The sequence below is a fragment of the Anolis sagrei genome, chromosome 4, assembly GCF_037176765.1.
Source record: "Anolis sagrei isolate rAnoSag1 chromosome 4, rAnoSag1.mat, whole genome shotgun sequence".
Lineage (NCBI taxonomy): Eukaryota > Metazoa > Chordata > Lepidosauria > Squamata > Dactyloidae > Anolis > Anolis sagrei.
The window spans coordinates 60,718,459-60,737,676 of record NC_090024.1 but is presented as its reverse complement, the minus strand read 5'-3'; the positions used below and the strand labels follow the sequence as shown (position 1 = coordinate 60,737,676).

Below are 19,218 nucleotides of genomic sequence, written 5' to 3'. Positions count from 1 at the left end.
GTTGGCTGTTACCTTCCCGCCGGAGCGGTACCTATTGATCTACTCACATTTGCATGTTTTCGAACTGCTAGGTTGGCAGAAGCTAGGACTGACAGCGGAAGCTCACGCCGCTCCCCGGAATTGAACCTGTGACCTTTCGATCAACAAACTCAGCAGCTCAGTGCTTTAACCCACTGCGCCACCGGGGGCTCCAAGCTCATTCTTAATAAACCAGAATTCAAGAAAATCCTAACTTCTTGCAATGTATGAATTCAACTAATGTACATATCCCCTCAAGGAGATAGGGCGGGTTACAAATAAAGTTGTTGTTGTTGTTATATATAGTGATGGTGTTCCCAACTGCACAGGTTAATAGCAATTCTAATTGTGTATATGTGTCCGTTAAAGGACAAACATGTTGATTTTCTAATTTGTAGATTTATCACATAACTCTTTAAAATAAAAAAAATCAATAAAAAAATTCCTATGCACATTGCACATATCTTATTTTGCTGTGTGGAGGGGCCCTTAGAGGGGGTTCTTTCTAGCCCTCTTTAGGCAGTAATTCCAGGAGCAGAGAATGGGAAATCTTCCTATTTCTAGTCTAAACAAAATCTGGCTACGAGTATTTAAAAAACTCTAAAATTGTAACTGTAAATAAAGAATAACACTCAAACACAGGGGAACTCCAGACAAGAAACAATCAGGGCCAGCTAATCGCCTCTCAACAAAGGATTCTCCCTAAAAACTGTCAGGCTATGAAATGGCAATCAAGGTGGCCAATTGAAACATTCATACCTACCTCCAACAGACAAGAGTTCTTTCTCCCACTCTGGATCTTCCACAATTTTCCTGTGATATAAAGTCCAGTTGTGTCTGACTCTGGGGTGTGGTGCTCATCTGCATTTCTAAGTCGAAGAGCCGGTGTTGTCCGTAGACACCACCAAGGTCATGTGGCCGGCATGACTGCATGGAGCACTGGGGCAGCCTCCCTTGGCTGGCTCACGCTGCCCATCGGCCCGATGGGTAGCGTGAGCCTGCCAAGGGAGGAGCAGCCCCGCGCGGCCTACTTGCGAGTAAAGCACCTCGCGAGGTGCTTTACGCGCAAGTAGGCCACGCGGAGCAGCTACCCTTGGCTGGCTCACACTGCCCATCGGGCCTGACGGATAGCGTGAGCCTGCCAAGGGAGGAGCACCCCTGTGCGGCCTACTTGTGAGTAAAGCACCTCGCGAGGTGCTTTACGCACGAGTAGGCCGCGCGGAGCAGCTGTCCTTGGCTGGCTCATTCTGCCCATAGGGCCTGACGGATAGCGTGAGCCAGCCACAAGAGGGGCACTGTGGGGGGGGGGGGGCGCTCCTCCTCCGCGGGTTGGATAAGGGCCCTTGGCGGGCCGGAAGTGGCCTGCGGGCCATAATTTGGGGACCCCTGATATAAAGTGATATATTTACTTAGTTATACCCAATTACATTATTTTTACATTTACAACTGACACATCTCTTAACTTACATTTGTTAAATGTATTTCGTCAAATAAAAGATGTAACTATGCACACATTTCCATCCAATGTTATTACTGGCAGCCAGGAAACACTACTGCATATCTATATGACAGATTTGAAAAGACAACAGAATGAAAAGCAGTGCTACTAAATATAGTTGAACAAAAGGGGGAAAATCACAAAAGGAATTTCAGTTATGTCAAATTTAGCTATCAATGAGAGTTCAACCACAGAACAGTACTATATAAATACTTATTTTCAAACAAAATTCAGGACTAAGACAGGAATGTTTCTATAGTAACCTAAACAATTTTAAAACAAATTTATTTTGCTTGCTTTTTGGATGTTCAGTTGTCCAAGAAACTCAGAAAACATATTGATATGTTCTATTCCTACTTTGTTTACTTTTGTTAACTTTTAAAGGAAAAGTAACAAACTAAAATATTTTTCCTATTCCATTTTCCAGCTGATAAAAGTTTCTGGTTAGCAGTAGGTTTTCTTGGGAGACACAAGAAAAGATGGTTTTTAAGAGCAGAGATATCCATAGTTAACAAGCAATAACAACACAACTTTTCAACCTTTCTTTCTAGGACTTCTGGTACAGCAATGTGTTATATTGTTTATCCTGCTCTCACCACCAGTTATTATATGTACTAGAGGTAAAACAGGAAAGATATATTACATGCATTGACCATATCTGGATATGCCCACAATTCAAGTGTCCATTTATCAGTTTGTGAAAAATTGGTTTCAAAAGAAATTTTAACGTCCTTTGTCCCAGATGCTTTCTTCATTAAATCAAGACATGACTAAATTATGTAAACATACAACTCACTTACTGGAAGAAGCCAGGTATTTCAGCATGAATGGGAATTTGGTAAGAATACAAGCAAAAGCTGGAGTAGACCAAAATTCATCTAATTCAGTATTTTGTTTCTACTACGGGTCAGTCAAAAGCATTCGAGAAAGGTGTCAGCAGAACATGAAAGCAATATCCTTCCCCATTTGTCTGCTGGATTTGACATACAGAAACATATTCTATTCTCAACCACTGGCTGGGATTTCTGGGAGTCATAGGCCAAAACACCTGGGGATCCACAAGTTGAGATCCACTGTTCTATATGAATGTCAAGGATTCTTTTAGGAAAGAGTCTCTGGAATTGGAAGAATGGGGCGATAAGCTGTTGAAAATTTCTGCTCATGTCACAACATGGCAAAACTTTCAGTCTAGATGGAGTAGCTTTCTACGTATTGTCTCTAGCCTTAAATCCCAGAATTCTATATAATAGTTCAGTTATTGTGAGATTTGGAGTAGAATCATAATGTATATGTTGTGTTAACAGTTTATGCCTATGTTTTTGTTTTATAGTGTATGTTTTTGTATTATTCTGCATATGTGGAAACCGCTCTGAGTCCCCTAGGAGAGATAGGGCGGTATATAAATAAAGTTTTATGATTATTATAATCAAAGAATCATAGAGTTGGAAGAGACCTCATGGGCAGTCCAACCCCTTGCCAAGAAGCAGGAAAATCACACTTGAGTACTTGAGCATCAGTAGTGAAACGCCGGGTTGTATTTTATTTATCTCTCTCTCTCCCATAATGTATGGGTAACTGGTGACAAGGCAACAGTGCCTCATGACATGAGTCCTGATACAATGATTTCTCTCTTCATAATGGAAGTTGCATTCCTAAACGTCATTTATTAGTTTCACTGAAGGCAATGATATTTTCTTCTAAATACATATGCATTAGATGGCATTGTTAAGGGCTCTTCTACTTCATGGCATAAGTGAGTTCTCAGAAAGGTAATCAATCATAATTGTAGGACCTACTTTCCCTACTCCAATCTGACCCTTTTAACATCTGTGACTATTTTTGTATAGAGACACAGATGCATGCCGACAAAATTAAGATCTATCCGTAGGTCATAATGGCTATCCTCCTTTGAACATTATTAATCTAAATTTCTACATACTCTAGCCTCTCTCCACATATATTCCTGATGTTCTCTACTTGTGGAGCGTAGTGATTCACAACATGCTTAGATGTGAATAATTTTTAAAAACTAATTATTTTATTTGACAAGTCCTTTAATGCTGAAGAATCTCCAGTCTAGACTATGAGTGATCCCATTTCTGTGCTGACCACCTGGAACTCAAGCATTACAATTTGCATTACAGAGAAAACATGAAGATTCAGAATAAGGTATTAGGTAAAACTTGCTCCTAAAAAGAGTGATTTTAAATAAGAAATCAGATTTAAAGGGCTGCCTGGAAACAATGAGGTGAAAGGGGCTGGAGGGAGACCAGCTATGAAAACATCTTCTTCCTTTCTACATGCATTAAACTTTACTGCTTTACTTGCTTTACTGTGCTCAAATAATACTAGTCAAACTCTAAGCACAGCTCAGTGCAGTGAGCTTTGAGGTACCAAAGCATGCTGCTCTCTGCTTCTTCAGTTTTCTACCTACTGGAAGTCATTTCATCTCATTGATAAAAAAAGATGAGGTTACATTAACAACACATCAGAACTGTATGGTTGCCATTTCATGTTCTTGCGACCAAACAAACAGTATCTTGTTTTTCCAACTATTCAAAACACATTTGAAACAATTCAATTGACAAAACAGAGTCTCAGTCACCCCTCTCCTTCTGCACCACCAGTCCTAGCATGGATTTACAAACTCATCTCACTAACTGAACTGGGCTCAGCTCTCATCATGGCACAGAGGAGGAGCATGACTATCAAATTCTATTATGTGTTCACTGCAGGAGAGATCAATACTGTTAGTTTCCATCAGCTCAAAGGCTTGCCATGCTTATTCTGTCTTTTGTGAACTGCTATCATCCAAGCTGGTTATAGCAATAGCAACTTTTAAATTTCAAAAAATGATTTCATCTCTTTCCTCCTTCTCATTCCCTTTCTCTTTGTTTGTGTTATGCCTTTCAGGACATACAACAAACACAGGAACTGCTTATCATTATCTGCACTTATTTTACATAAGTCACCCTGAGAGCTCTTTCCACCAAAAGGCAGGTTAAAATGCTTCAAGTAAATGTTTCTACCTCTGTTTTTTCATCAGCTTAGGTTTCTTTATTATTGCATTAGTATCAAGAATGTTATAAACAGAGGATGTGCCAAGCATTCTAGTCCAGTCCTAAGGGTTTGAATTTTACTTTTATCTCTGAAAAACACAATCTAGAGTCCTCTTAGGACGTTATATCAACACAACTAGCAATTATTATACCAATAGTTGTATTTTCTCTAAATTTGTGTATACTACCTTTGTACCTTTGTTGCCGGGTGGTATAAACGATACCATCTTTTTAGCTGATACTCAGGTAAACTCTGCCCCACCACATAATACTCCCAAGTATTCATATCAGTGGAGCCTTACAATCTGATGACATTTAACAGAATCCTGATCATATATCTTAATTATATAATTAGTTTAACAGTGTAAAATTATCTTCCAGTTTATATACCCTATGATTTTTTTTCCTGAGAAAAACCTGAAGCTGATTTACAGACAAACAGTTTGAGTTGCAACTTCACCAGATGATGTAAACCACATTAAAACATTTAAACCAGTCAGTATATAGAATGTATTTTCGAACCAAACAAATTACGATGAATTGAAAAGAACAAGACAAATTATGGTTTGTTCAATTTTGCTCAGAATACTCTATGTTCATATGATACCTTAACCGAAACAACAATTTCTACTGTGTAGCATAAAATGCATAACGTTTTTGGCCCCAAGGGATCAGCTAAGAAGGAAAGTGTCACAGATCATATATGAGTACACATCCCTTAGTGTGCAGAGCTCATTCAATGGTCAGGTAAGGGTGGGGGGGGGGGAGATCTCCCATTTACCAGTGCTTTCCGTCCACAGAACATGACATCCAATCAGGAAAAATCATAATCCCTCCAGCTTTAAAGTCATATAAGAAGAGTGCAGGAACCACATGTGGTTATAGGCTATGAACTCCTGCCATATTACTTCTAAAAAGGAATGCTGTTCAAGTGGATGCTCTCCCCACAAAGTCATCTTACCCTACACCACAAAAGCTCCAAAAGTACTGTAAGTTTCTAGAGCACACACTTTTACCCATTTGATCTCAAATGTTTTTATCACACTGTAGTAAAATAATGTGATGTCTATCATAGATTTTAAGATTCTTTCTGGAGATAAAATTTACTGAAATCCTATGCACATTCGTCTGAGGATATGCCTGTTAAATGTGAGACAGTTTGGAACAATACATCAGCAAGCTTAGATTTGGAGAATGATGAAATGCTAAGTATTTTCAAGCTGAAAGCACAGCTCAGGTCAAAGAATTTTGTATGAGTAATGCATAATGTGTTGATTATGATTTTGGAGGGTAAAGTCAAAACATTTTGAGGGCCTAAGCTTCTTCAGTTCTGAAGCTAATGGAAGAGATTCCCTTTCCTATCCTGCAGACTCTCCACATACCTTAAAATATGCTCAGAAAAGTTACAAGGATTTTTTGTATTTCTCCTGAATTTTATAATAAAAAGACAAAACAATTGCATTGTTGCATTAACTATTTCCAGCTCTATACTCTACCACCTCCATCATACACATAATTTTATATAAATACACCTCCCTTAGTTCTTTTGCTTTTCATTATTCTAATTTTATCAATTACACACAGTTCTTTAGCGGTTTAAAATCATCATTACTTTTGCACATGTATCTAATAAATGATTTCTATGTATTTTCAAACAGGTCTCTCCAAAAGATTTCAAGAACACAGAAACCTGTAGGGAAAGCAGCAGTGGGAAAATCCAACCTCACAGGTATATATTTGCTTGCATAACATTGGATGTAGTCCAGCACTTTTAGGACTACATTCATATTCTAAATGAAAAACTATGAAATGCAAGAAGCATGGCACTTGTGAAGTACATGAAAATGTTCAATGGCATAACACATTTGCTAGTGTACTCATTCATGTCTACAGAGTACTGTGTTGTGCTAAAGATTCACGTGCCTACAATCATCACTATCCAACATTCCTCCACCCACTTTTCTTGCTGCAGAGTAAGAAAGGCGAGGGCGGGGGGAGCAGCTTGACTTTTCAGACTCCTCACCGAGCAGAAACCAAGCACTACCCAGTCTTCGTCCCATCTTTAGAACGTGGATAAATTACATGGATGACCCTTACCTAACTCTTCGAAGAAAGTCTGATGGCCACTTATCATGCTCATCAGAACGACAGGCTAATTTAGAGAGATTCATTGACTAGCAAGTTCCTTCAGTCTTAAATATCAAACATACATTGGTTTTTGGCAGTTAGGAAAATGGAAACTATCGGAAATTAAAAATCAGTATTATAGAAAACAACAGGAAACTCTTGTTAGTGCATATGGACTTAGAAACAGTAAGTACTACTCTGAAAAAGATTAAATATTTAAAAATAGCAACACAATGAGACAATAATGGGATGACTGGGCATATACAAATCTACAATCATAGACTCAAACTGTTTTCAACTCTCTTAAAACGTAGCAGTGGCATTTTGTTCTAACAAATTAAGGTTATCCCTCTATACAATATCTAATTCTATAGATTGGCCTTTTCCAAACAAAAGTCCACTTGCCAACTTCAGACAACATGATCCCTGGGAGCTTCTCATATTATATAGTAATATTAACTGGCCAGGATAGCAGAAACTAATGTGTGCTGTATCAAGTTTTCCAACACATTAGGAAAGCATCAGATTGTGGAATGTATATATAGATTTGCCTGACTACAGTTCCCATTATTCCTTACTACTGAATATGCCGGCTAAATCTGGTGAGGCTCGTGGCCTAACATTGTCTGGTGAGTTGCAAAATTCCCACCTAGCATTTATATAACACTTGAAGGTGTAAGTGTCCCCGTTGGTGCTCTCCCAACATCTGTCTTCTCACCAGATCAAAAAAGGCAAAGAAGGTGGTAAAGTTATGATGTATAAGACGGGGTCCTCAAACTACGGCCCATGGGCCAGATACAGCCCTCCAAGGTCATTTACCCGGCCCTCACTCAGCGTCAACCTAAGTCTGAAACATCTTGAAAGCACACAACAACAATCTTATCCCATCAGCCAAAAGCAGGTCCACACTTCCCATTGAAATACTAATAAGCTTATATTTGTTAAAAATTTTCTTCATTTTAATTATTGCATTGTTTTAAAATGTTTTTGCACTACAAATATGATATGTGCAATGTGTGTAGGAATTCCTTCATGCTTTTTTTCAAATTATAATCTGGCCTTCTAACAGTCTGAGGGACTGTGACCTAGCCCTCCGTTTATAAAGTTTGATGACACCCGGTATAGATTTAAGCACTGATGTCCTTTATAGCATGAAAGAAGAGAGAGGTCTACCAGTTATATGAATTTGATACAACAGGGATTCTACAATCTTTTATGTAAAGACAGTTCTTACCATTGTAAACCTGAAGACAACATACAATCTCAACAATTTTGAAGAGCACACATTACACTTGAAAATTGATCCTATGTGATCCTATAGAAGAAAGGTAGAGTGGACTGAGCCTATTTCTCTGAACCACACCTGATAGGTCAAATCAGATCACTTGATAAATTTAATAAAAAGGTACCCATCTTAAGGCTAGGATGGTGTCACATGCTTTCTGACAACAATTAACAACTGCTACCACTGAATCCCCAGGTTTAGAGGCAGAGGCACTTCAGGTTCAGACAGCTCCAGGATCAGCAGATGCAGACAGACTAGGAGCTTTCATAGAAAAAATGTACTGAGGTCTTGGAAAACCAAGAACAATGGCTTCCAGGACCAATATGGAATAATTGCAATTATCTCAACCATCAAGCACAGCAGTTCCCACAACAGCCTTCTAAGGAGAAAAATACAGAGAAGCATAAAGGAGACCCATTATCTACAGTCTATTCAGGATTTCTGCTTAACAATTAAGTAGTAGAGTCTGAGGAATTTCTGGGTCACAGAAATGACAAACTGGGCAGCCAGCATGGTCCCTCACTTTTGTTTGACTTGATGGAGAGCTGCAAGATACAAACTCTGCATCTAAGTCTCAAAGATGAAGGATGGTGCGTTAGCCTCCATCCATCAGAGGACAGTGGTATCTGATAGAAGAGCTCACTAACATTTGTTTTACTTTTTAATTTTTTGATTTAAATATTTTTATTTTAAAAATATAATATACATTATAAGCATATGCACATACACATACATAGACATCCCACCACCCACAGTACAATTACCCCTCAACCCAGCCACAGTGCAGCCCACCAGCTTGGCTTCCATCACTGATCCTTGCAGAGTTTATGCGCATTTTATTTAACCTCTATACTTCCAGATCAATAAATTCCTCTTGTTTTTATTTCTTAAGTTCTAACATTAACATCACACTGGTCAAACCGATTTTCAATGTGATATTGCTGTCAGAAGGGCTGTCCTGAATCAAATACAAATCAACTGACTAGACTATAGGCCCTTGCAATATCTTCATTTGATCAGTGGGCCCACAGCAGTTGTATCCTCATTCAAACAGCCTGGTATCAGAGGCGACTGGAACGTCATGCTGTTTTCAGAGGGAGACCCCCATGGAAAGTTGGCCACAGGGCTTTAAGACTGGGACTGAAACCTGTAAGTTAAACTCCAACTTGCAAATGATCACAATTTAACACGATAGCAGCATTCACTGGAAATAACCAAGTGAAACCTTGTCCATTACAGCAAGCTGATGACAAAGATAACTGAACCCAAGAACTGGGTTAGGTACATAAATGATGTCTTTTTCTTCCAAAGAGGAGAAAGAAGAAGGTACATGTGATTATATTCCTTGGAGAGAGAAAAAATCTGTTCTTGTTAATGTTGACAAAAGTTCTGCACAAGGAGCATTTGTCACTTGTCTGTGATGAAGCTGTTATATCACACAAAGAAATTGCGATAGCTATATAAATGTCTACCCCACCCTGCATACCACCTAAGAAGTATATCCAGGTAAGGGCACAGGTGTATCCCAACAGCCTCAGACAAAAAACATAACTATCAGAGATTCTGTAAATATGCTGTGAGCTGATGACATGCCAAAGGACAGATATTGTACAGCCCTGAAGGATAAACAAAGTAATAACCTGTGGATATCCCAAGTGGTGATACAGTATGTAAATAAGCTTCCATTAAGCCAATTAAAGCCAAGAAGACTCCTTGATGGAAGACATCTGCAGTTAATTTCAGTGTTTCCAACTTTATTTTACTTTCTGTCTGAATAACATATAAATGAATTTAAAATCCGGCATGGCCCACCAATCTCTTGATTTTTCAGGGATTCATAAAAAGACCCTCAGATACTATGAAATTGTATGACATAATATTGAGGCAATGACTAATGGAAGCTTCTTTAAAAATAGGAGTGTCTTTCAGCCACTGGCAATTTTTGTCCAATGTGATCTATCACAAGGACAAAAAGTTGCCCTTCCTCCTGACACAGCGGCTTACACTAGATGCAGATTAATTCTTGGAGTCTTTATATGGTTTTGAAAAGAGGTTTTCTTAGGCATAGTGGAGTCTGATAATGGTCTTTATTGGTTTGCTGAACTGTGTCACCATCCTTATCCACTGCAAAGAAGTGTATAACTATTGAAATGGATTTTCAATATTTTCAGTGTTATCAGTATTTCTGGTAACATCTGTCCGATTCTTAAAATGATAACATAAAATTATTATTTATGTATTTGCTATTTAGAGCATTTATACCACATTTTTCAGCCAAAAAAAGATAGCGGCTTACAAATTGTTAATTTAACAGTTCCCTGGCCACAGGGTTACAGTATATAAAACATAAAAGATGAAAACAGAAAAGCAGGGATGGCAATGAGACAAAGGATTCGGAGTCCCTCCACAGAGGTAGAGAAGAATGTTCTGAGGTAGAGAAGTCATTCTGAGTCCCTCCCTGGAGATAGAGAAGAATGGGATATAAAAGTTCTAAATAAATAAATAAGGATTATACCTAGCAAATTCTGGCTGCTAGTCTCACTTAGAGGGGCTACATCAGTGGCAAGTAATATAGAGGCAAGGTCTCTTACAAGCTTTTGAGACAAACGAACAATAGAGCTGTGTCTGGCTTTTGTATAAATTGCATGTATTGACTACTGATGATGAGCTGGACATTCACTATGCGTCTCCAGATTTTTCTAAATTTTGTTACTTTTGAAAGATACATATCTCTTGGCCTGAGCAAAAGAATGCTCATGCATGCAACATACAAAACATACTCAGATACCTTTTCCACAAAGGTCTCTAGACCCAAGGATTTCTAGCAGAGTCCATAATTAATCAGCAATAAACCAGGCTACCATCAGGTTAAAGTAAATGTCTCAGCCTGGTGGACTGGCCAGAATGTAAGCTTGCCCAAAGGCAAGTGCCCCCCCCCCCCGCCTTTAAACATTAAACCATTTGCTAAAAATGTGAATGACCTTTTAGAACAGTGGTTTTCTACCTGTGGGTCCCCAGCTGTTTTGGCCTACAACTTCCAGACATTCCAGCCAGTTTACTAGCTGTTAGGATTGCTGGGAGTTGAAGGCCAAAACACATAGGGACCCACAGGTTGAGAACCACTGCTTTAAAAGCTTGAAAATATGAATGTAAGTTCTGTATGCAACTAAAATTTATGTTTTATTTCTATTTTAATGGTAATTTTAAATGTGCCTTTTTATACTTATGTATTTTTAATATTTCATTTATTTCTTATAAAAATTAAATGATAGTTATTTCTCCTGGCACCAAATATTATAGACCTGTCCACCATTGCAGCAACCTGTGGACAAGCCACTCTCAAATGTGGCCTCCAACAAGTTCTCAGCTCAGCATAAATTGTTAAGGTTCCTTGACAATCTTTGTTAATCTATGCCAAGCCCTAGCAGTCCAGAGATCACAAATGCCATAGGTAGAATGAGGCTTTTCCATTCTTTAGTAGCTCTTCTTGTTCTTTCTCCGCTTATCATTGTCATCCTCCTCCTCCAAAGGAAACAACTGAAAATTTAGGAATCATCACTGTGCTAAGAGATCCCACGAGAAATCCTAGTCCAGCCTTAAGCCCTAACTCTGTCTGTCCCCAGAAGTCAAAACATGGGGAGAACTCCCCCTCCCTATCTAAATCTTCCTCAATCCAACTGATGGCTCTTATACAGCAGACTTTGATCTCAAATGCTCTCTGCATGACATAGTCATGCTGAACTCAGAAAGAAAGGAGGGTAAATTCTCCAAAAGAGAACCAGCCTTCAGATCCACCACTTAAGAAGTGCTTACTTACTGCTTAATTAAGGAACAAGTGCAATGACAATTTGGAATGGCTATGGTATACGATTTCTGGATGATGATACTTTATTGTTTAAACTAGCTTGTCTGAATGTTTAAATTTTATATATGTCGTAAGTTTAATGGTTTTAATTGATTTTAAGTTCATAATTATATGTAGTAATTGATTATTTCTTTGTGTATATTGGCATTGAATTTTTGCCATTAGTATGTTGTAAACAGCCTTGAATCCCCCCCCCCCCAAGGGTGAGAAAGGCGGTACGGTATATATATACAGTAAATAAATAAATAAATTCTTAAGCAAGAAGTCCTACCATCCCCAATAAAGCACTAAAGATTGTGAAATTCGCAAAACTGCAAGACAACAATAATGTAGTACCCGCAAATAACTTTGTGGTCATCTTCACCTAAAAGGCACTTATTATCAAACTAGGAACCAGTCATTCAAGGACCAAGAAGAAGGTAAACCCTAAGCCATTGTACAATATATGCACCACCCTTCAGTACAGGCATACACACATTAACAAAAACTCAGCATGCATTTGTTCTGTATATACTTGACTGTACAGCAAAGATGCAAAAGAAGCAGTAATGTGCAGCATGTCAGAGAACAAATATCTGATGTCAAAGGATAAATGTAATTATGTATTACTACAAAGGGCTTAATTCCAGTATTAGATGTGGTCACTATCTCGGTGGGTTCAGTTCAAGAATTTGTTCAAAGGGAGACTCAGTACCACTGTACTCTCAGACTGTGGTTTCTTTACAAATTATAATGCAGAGAAAACAAGCATTTAAGAACTCTCTTGGACAAATTATTTTCAATGCATGACTACATGACAGACAAATATTTTAGATTAATACATTTTACAAAATACTTCATAAATTTGCACACTGTTTATTTTGTTCTAATAAGGCAAATGTCAAAGGGAATCATGAGGGGGGAAAGCAGCAAAGAAACCAAGGTAGAAAGACATCAGGAAGTACAGAGAAGAACAATGAATCATTCATTCATTCATTTACAGCTGTAGTTCAGTGCTACTTCATATGCTAAAGAAGTGGTTCTCAAACTGTGGGTCCCCAGATGTTTTGGCCTTTAACTCCCAGAAATCCTAAAAGCTGAAAAACTGGCTGGGGTTTCTGGGAGTTCAAGGCCAAAACACCTAGGGACCCACAGGTTGAGAACTACTGTGCTAAAGTTTCACAAGTAACTCCAGATATGGTAGAGAGAACCTTGCCTGAAACCCTATAAAGAACTTTGTATGTAGCATTGAATATTGCCAAACTGCAAGCCACCCTGAATCTCCTTCGGGGTGAGAGAGAACAGGATAGAAATATAGTAAATAAATAAATAAATGTCTGTCCTGCTTTTCTCCCATGGGTGGGACTCAGAGAAGCAAACAATAATTAAAACGACAGAAATTACATGACACAAAAGCAAGACAAAACTGATAAACAGATCACAATTACATAAACCATAGACAACAAATTTAATAAATAAAACATGTTCCACTAAAAGTCCCTGGGCCTCATCAGGCCACTGAGGGCGCCCATAAAAATTGTATTAAAAATCCTAAAGCTCTGCTTGTGTAGCCCATAATACACTTATATTGACTATGATTTTTACAATGCTCATCATGGAAAAATACTTGGTATAAACGTATTGCTAAAATAGTATTGACAATATGTGGTTAATGCTGAAAATGCTTTCCCTTAAAGTCAATCCACAACCATGCATAATAATTAAATGCTGCTACCAATAGCTTCAGTCTAACATATAAAACATTCACTCTGGGTGGATCATAATAACATGAGCAATAATTTTGCTAGATATGTGCAGTACATGTTTCAAATTGCTCCATCTTGCCACATGGGCAGCCCAACTATGCATTATGAGAATATATAAAGCTCTGCTCTGTTTGTGTAAAATAAAGTTATCTGAAGTCAGATAGGACTTTTATACCGACACCCTTCAGCTGTGCAGTTACTTTGAAATTTACCAGACAACGGGAATGCAATAGTTAGTATTAGGTAACAAACCCCACATCCATGTGCCATTCATTTACAGTAAGAAAAGCTGTGCATTTAATATTATTTTTTAAGGACCAACTAGAGTCTTTATAAGGGGAGAGGAGGAATTAAAACATCAGCCTTGCTTCTGCCACTTTACACTAACATTTTCAAATATTATGGATCACACATCACCAACTAATACAAGTAAATCTACAGTCACTGTTGTTTTTATAATCTAGCTACAAAATGAAGGTAAAGTCAAGTTCGCCCCAGAATCTGCATTTACAGTATAGCCTTTAGCTTGATTTTATTATACATAAATATTTTGAAACTTCCTATTCTATCTTCTTCCAGTATGCCTTGCAATAACTTCCTCAAGATTACCACACTGTCATATTCTGCAGCTGTGACTTGTTTTATTATGGGAATAAAACAAGAATGACCATTATCTAAGTTCTTATTTACACAGCCTAATTTGAAAGGTTGACGTTATGATCAAGTACTTAAGGCCTAGCCAACGTTCAGCACCCATTGCCTTTGGTTCTATTAAGTTCAGCTCATGATAATACAGCTAAGTGACATATGGTGCAGCTGCCATAGATCAGAAGGGTCATGTCAATAAGAGACAAATTAGAAAGTAGATCAGTTTAATTCCGCATCACAGAAAATCTCTTATGCCTGCACGTATGTACATTCACTATGTACAAGGTTACTTGATTTTTAGGTAATTCACAGGCAGTCAATGAGTTACAAACATCCAAATTACAAATGACTCATAGTTAAGAATAGGGGTGAAACAACAGGAAGTGAGAGAAATCTGCCCCTAGGAAGGGAAATTCATTCCTGAAAGAGTTACCATGGTGAAAAGGTGTCTCAACTGAAGCTTTATCACCAGTCCTTATTTCCACAACAAACCAAAATTTTCAAAACCCAGTTCTCATGGGAAAAGAAAATGATGTGAACTCTTCTGAACAGGGGCACAGACAGCAAAATAAACACCACAGAGGTGTCAACCCTCCCCTAAGCTAGTCAAAGCTTAAAACATATATAGTTTTGGATGGAGTTACACTTAAAAATGTGCCTGTTCCAACTTACAAACAAATTCAACTTATGAACCTACAGAACCTATCTCATTTGTAACTTGGGGGCTGCTGTATTTCAGTATTAGATTAATGTACGAATATCTGTTTCTGCTCCATTTGGTGTAGTGGCTTGAGCATTAGACTACAACTCCAGGAGTTCTGAATCACTACTCAGCTATGAAACCCACTGAGTAGCTTTGGGCAAGTCACACAGTTTCAACCTGTTCTGAACAAAGTTTGCCAAGAAAACCCTGGGATAGCTTTGCCTTACTACTTCATCACACTACAGCATCTATCCACTTTAAATCCAGTTGCTGCCTCTTACAGAATTCTGGGGCGTGTAGTGTAGGGAAGGGCTTTTAAACTGCTCGGCCAAAGAGGTCCTGGTCCTCACTAAACTACAAACTCCAGAATTCTGCAAGAGGCAGCAAATGGATTTAAAGTGGATAGGACATGAAGTCATTAGAGTTGTCATAGATCAGCAATGGTTTAAGGACTGACAAGAACAACATTCAGGGAATTCCAACAACTTCTGATGTTTCACATTTAAGATAAACTAACCCTGCTTAGCTTTAGAATGATGAGCTGCAAACACTTCATTCAAGAAGATTCATCAGTAGAATTCTATCTTTACTTAGAGCCCAAATCAGTCAAATGCTTTAATCCCTTTAGTGCTCTTCAAACAGCTAAATAATCTCCTACCAATGACTTCTAAGGAACTCACCTACATAAGGCAACTATGGTGCACTAATAAATTCTGACCTACTATTGGCAATACTGTGATGCTTAAATGAAGCACTGTGAAGTTATTTTGACATGTCCTTTAAGATTATGCCACTAAGGAACTCATAACAAGGTTACTTAAAGAAGCATATATTTAGCATATAACTAAAATCACGTTTTTAGGTAGTGTGGACATAAGACGGTTTTTGTTGGAATACTTTAGAAGTAACTATCTTTAGAAAAAGTTTTTTTTTGGTAAGAAACAGTGCAACTGAAGGCATTCATTTGTTTAATCTACTTAAATACAGAATCTGAACTTTCAAATGCTGCTCAATCATATATACCACTACTTAACAATAAATCCCACTGAGTTCAGTGGAATTTATTCTCAAATAATATGGATAAGCCTGCAGTCTAAAACATCAGTAACTTAAAACTGATGGATTCAATTGTGTCTACAATTCTAGTGCCAGCATTCCTGCCAGTTTCCCATGATGTTTTGATTTGCTTAATCACAAGAGATAAGGAGTGGGGTTTTGCTTTATTTTTCAAACCCTGTAGGGTCAGCTTAACTACCTGTACACAATACATAAAGTGGTGAGTTACTCACATTTTTCAGAATTTTCACAATCCCCCCACCCCCCCCCCCCCCCGCCTTTTAGTTCATCCATCAGGATTTTCTGGGTTACTGTCCCAGCGTATTAACATGAAATACCACTGAAAGCTGCTACAACCCATCAAATAATGAAAGCAAGGAGCAGGCCCCAACCATTTACACTGGCATTTTATACAGTTTGAAACTACCATAGCTTCAAACTGTATAAAACGCCAGTGTAAATCAGTGGTTTTCAACCTGTGGTACATGGCCCACCAGCAGTCCACAAGAATTAAAATATAGTCCACAGCCTCACTGTTACTACATCATTGCAACAAGAGTGAATGGTCTCACGAAACCCTCTTATAGTGCCAAGGCTTATTAAATATGATTTTCTGTGGGTGAGCAGATGGCAACTACTGGATTGCATATGCTCTGTATCAGAAACTAGAGCTGATGTGGTCTATCTATCCAATGCAATTTTCTAAATCAGAACCCCAATAACTAAACCGAATCTAAAGTTGACCCTTTTGGTACTAATGTCGGAAAGTTGTCCCAAGTCAAAGTGGTCCCTGGTTAAAAAAAAAAAAAAGGCTGAGAACCACTGGTGTAAATTGATGGTAATTTCAAACACTGGCGACCTAACAGGAAACTCTGACAAAAGCACATGAAAGAAAGTCCTTAATGTGCATCACTGCTCTGTGGTCTGTGTCATCACCCTCCGGTCCTCAAACTGGTTGCAGGATTTCCTTTGTAACCATCTGCACAGAGAAACCACTTTCGGTTCGAAACTGAATCAAATGGTCAGCGCAAATGTGTAACACAGTGGTTCTCAACCTGGAGTCCCCAGATGTTTTTGGCCTACAACTCCCAGAAATCCCAGCCAGTTTACCAGCTGTTAGGATTTCTGGGAGTTGAAGGCCAAAAACATCTGGGGACCCCAGGTTGAGAACCACTGGGTAACACAAGACAAAGTAAAAGCTGGGCAACAGCCCCTTGGAGAAATGCATCACACACGTCGCCCTGGATGAAGGAGGCAAACGTCAAGGACAGACTAGGCCAACTTGGGCCCTCCAGGTGTTTGGGACTTCAACTGCCCTTGGATAATGATTTAAATCGGTGTTAGCCGTCCTGAGTCGCTCTGCGGAGGTTGAGAAAGGACGAGATATAAAAGTCCTAAATAAATAATAATAAACTTCCTACCATTCCTAACAGCCTCAGGCCCTTTCCTTTTTCCCCCTCAACCACTTTAAACGGCTGAGGAGGAAAAGGAAGGGGCCTGAGGCTGTTAGGGATGGTGGGAGTGGAAGTCCCAAACACCTGGAGGGCCCAAGTTGGCCCATGCCTGGTCAAGAGGCTTTTTTTTCACAGGAGGCGTCCTGTTTATATTGTTGTTATTACATTAGTGTTAATTATATATTTATGTTTTGATGTGGGCGCCATGGGGTGCCACTTTGTTAGCAGTCCTGAGTCTCTCTGCGGAGGTTGAGAAAGGACAGGATATAAAAGTCCTAAATAAATAAATACTGCCCTCCCAGACTTACCAATAAGCAGTCCGAGTTCACTTCCGATTTGGGGTCCTTGATCATCATGCCGATTTTTTCAAACCGGGACTCAAAGCTCTCTCCTGCCGACATGGTGCCTGGAGAGGTGGTGGTGGTCCTGGTGGCCGCCTTAATCCACAGAACAGCGAAAACGGAAGGCCCGCTCCCTCAGAAAAAGGCCGGGGATGGGCTGGGGCTGTCCCGCATCCTCTCCCCGCCACACATCCTCGCGCGAAAGAGTCCAAAAGCGGGACTCTTCCCAGTAGTCCACACGGGTCTCAGGGGCGGCGGCGTCGTCGTCGTTATGCCCTGCCGCCCTCCTCTCGTCTCCCGCCTGGGGCCCGGGGCCTCTGCGCCCGCATTTCCCCGGTCAGCCAGCGTAGCCAAGCCGCCTCCTTCCGCCGCCCCGCCTCGGGGCCAGCTACCCAGTCGCCGCCGCTTTGAAACAAGGGGAGGAAAGGCGAAGGGGGAAAGAGGCGGGGAAGCGGCCTACCATGAAAACAGGAAGCCTGCGAAGGAGAGGGAGGCCCCTTCCCCCTCAGTCCGAGTCACAGCCTGCAGCGCTTCTCTCTCTCTCTCTCCCTTCCTGTCTCTCTCCACACTTCGCCGGCCTTCCACAAAAGTCTGAGGGAAAGAAGAAGGAGGAGGAGAAAAAAAATGGTGGCGCGGCTTCAACCCAAGATCCGCTTCCCGACGTGAAGGGTTCGCCTCTTCCTTCCGAAGCGAAGAAGAAAGGCCTGAGGCAGCCACCGTTGTTGCCTGAGGAGGTGCTGCTGCGGCTCGCTCCTCTCCAAGGAGGGGTGGGAAAGAGAGTCACCACAAATATGTCCGCCTTCCTGTTCAAACAGACGAAAGGAGACAGGAGGCCCACGGCGCATGCTCCGTAGGGTGGGGCCCAGCGAGGCGAGAGAGGGACGAGGCTGCCGCGCGCGCCGCTCGTCGGGAGGCCCCGCCCCTCTTTGGCGTGCGCGAGCGCGGCGGGTGAGGCCGGCGCGAGGGCGGGCCGGCCTCCGAAGAGAGGCGAGGGTGAGGCAGGCGGAGCGGCGGCTCCTCCCAAAGCAAGTACGTGGGCCAAAAGGTGCCGGATTTGTCATGCTGTCTTCTTGCTATTTTCACAGAATATATGAAGAAAACATGGAAACCAAGCGCTTCCCAACATGGCTGTGTCTGGTGTCATATCCCTTATCCCAGGCCTAGACAAACTTGGGCCTTCCTCCAGATGTTTTGGACTCCAACTCCCACCATTCCTAACAGCCTCAGGCCTCTTCCTTTTCCCCCTCAGCCGCTTAAGCGGCTGAGGGGGAAAAGGAAGAGGCCTGAGGCTGTTAGGAATGGTGGGAGTTGGAGTCCAAAACACCTAGGGGGAGGGCCCAAGTTTGCCCAGGCTTGCCTTATCCAAAATACTTGGGAGGAGAAGTGCCTCAATCCTACCTGCAGTCTTCCAGGTGTTTG

The 19,218-nt window shown here is 40.3% G+C and overlaps 1 protein-coding gene across 3 annotated transcripts in view; it reads right to left on the bottom strand.

Annotated features, from left to right (window-relative positions):
• ROCK1 (Rho associated coiled-coil containing protein kinase 1) overlaps nucleotides 1–18,612 on the bottom strand; it is an 85,918-nt gene extending 67,306 nt beyond the window's left edge. For all 3 annotated transcript variants that reach the window (XR_010909811.1, XM_067467453.1, XM_067467454.1), the window contains exon 1: nucleotides 17,767–18,612. Coding sequence is in view for 2 of the 3 variants with exons in the window: in XM_067467453.1 (XP_067323554.1) it covers nucleotides 17,767–17,859 (93 nt within the window). In the remaining variant the exon portion in view is untranslated. The remainder of the gene's footprint in view (nucleotides 1–17,766) is intronic.
• Nucleotides 18,613–19,218: the final 606 nt, after the last annotated feature.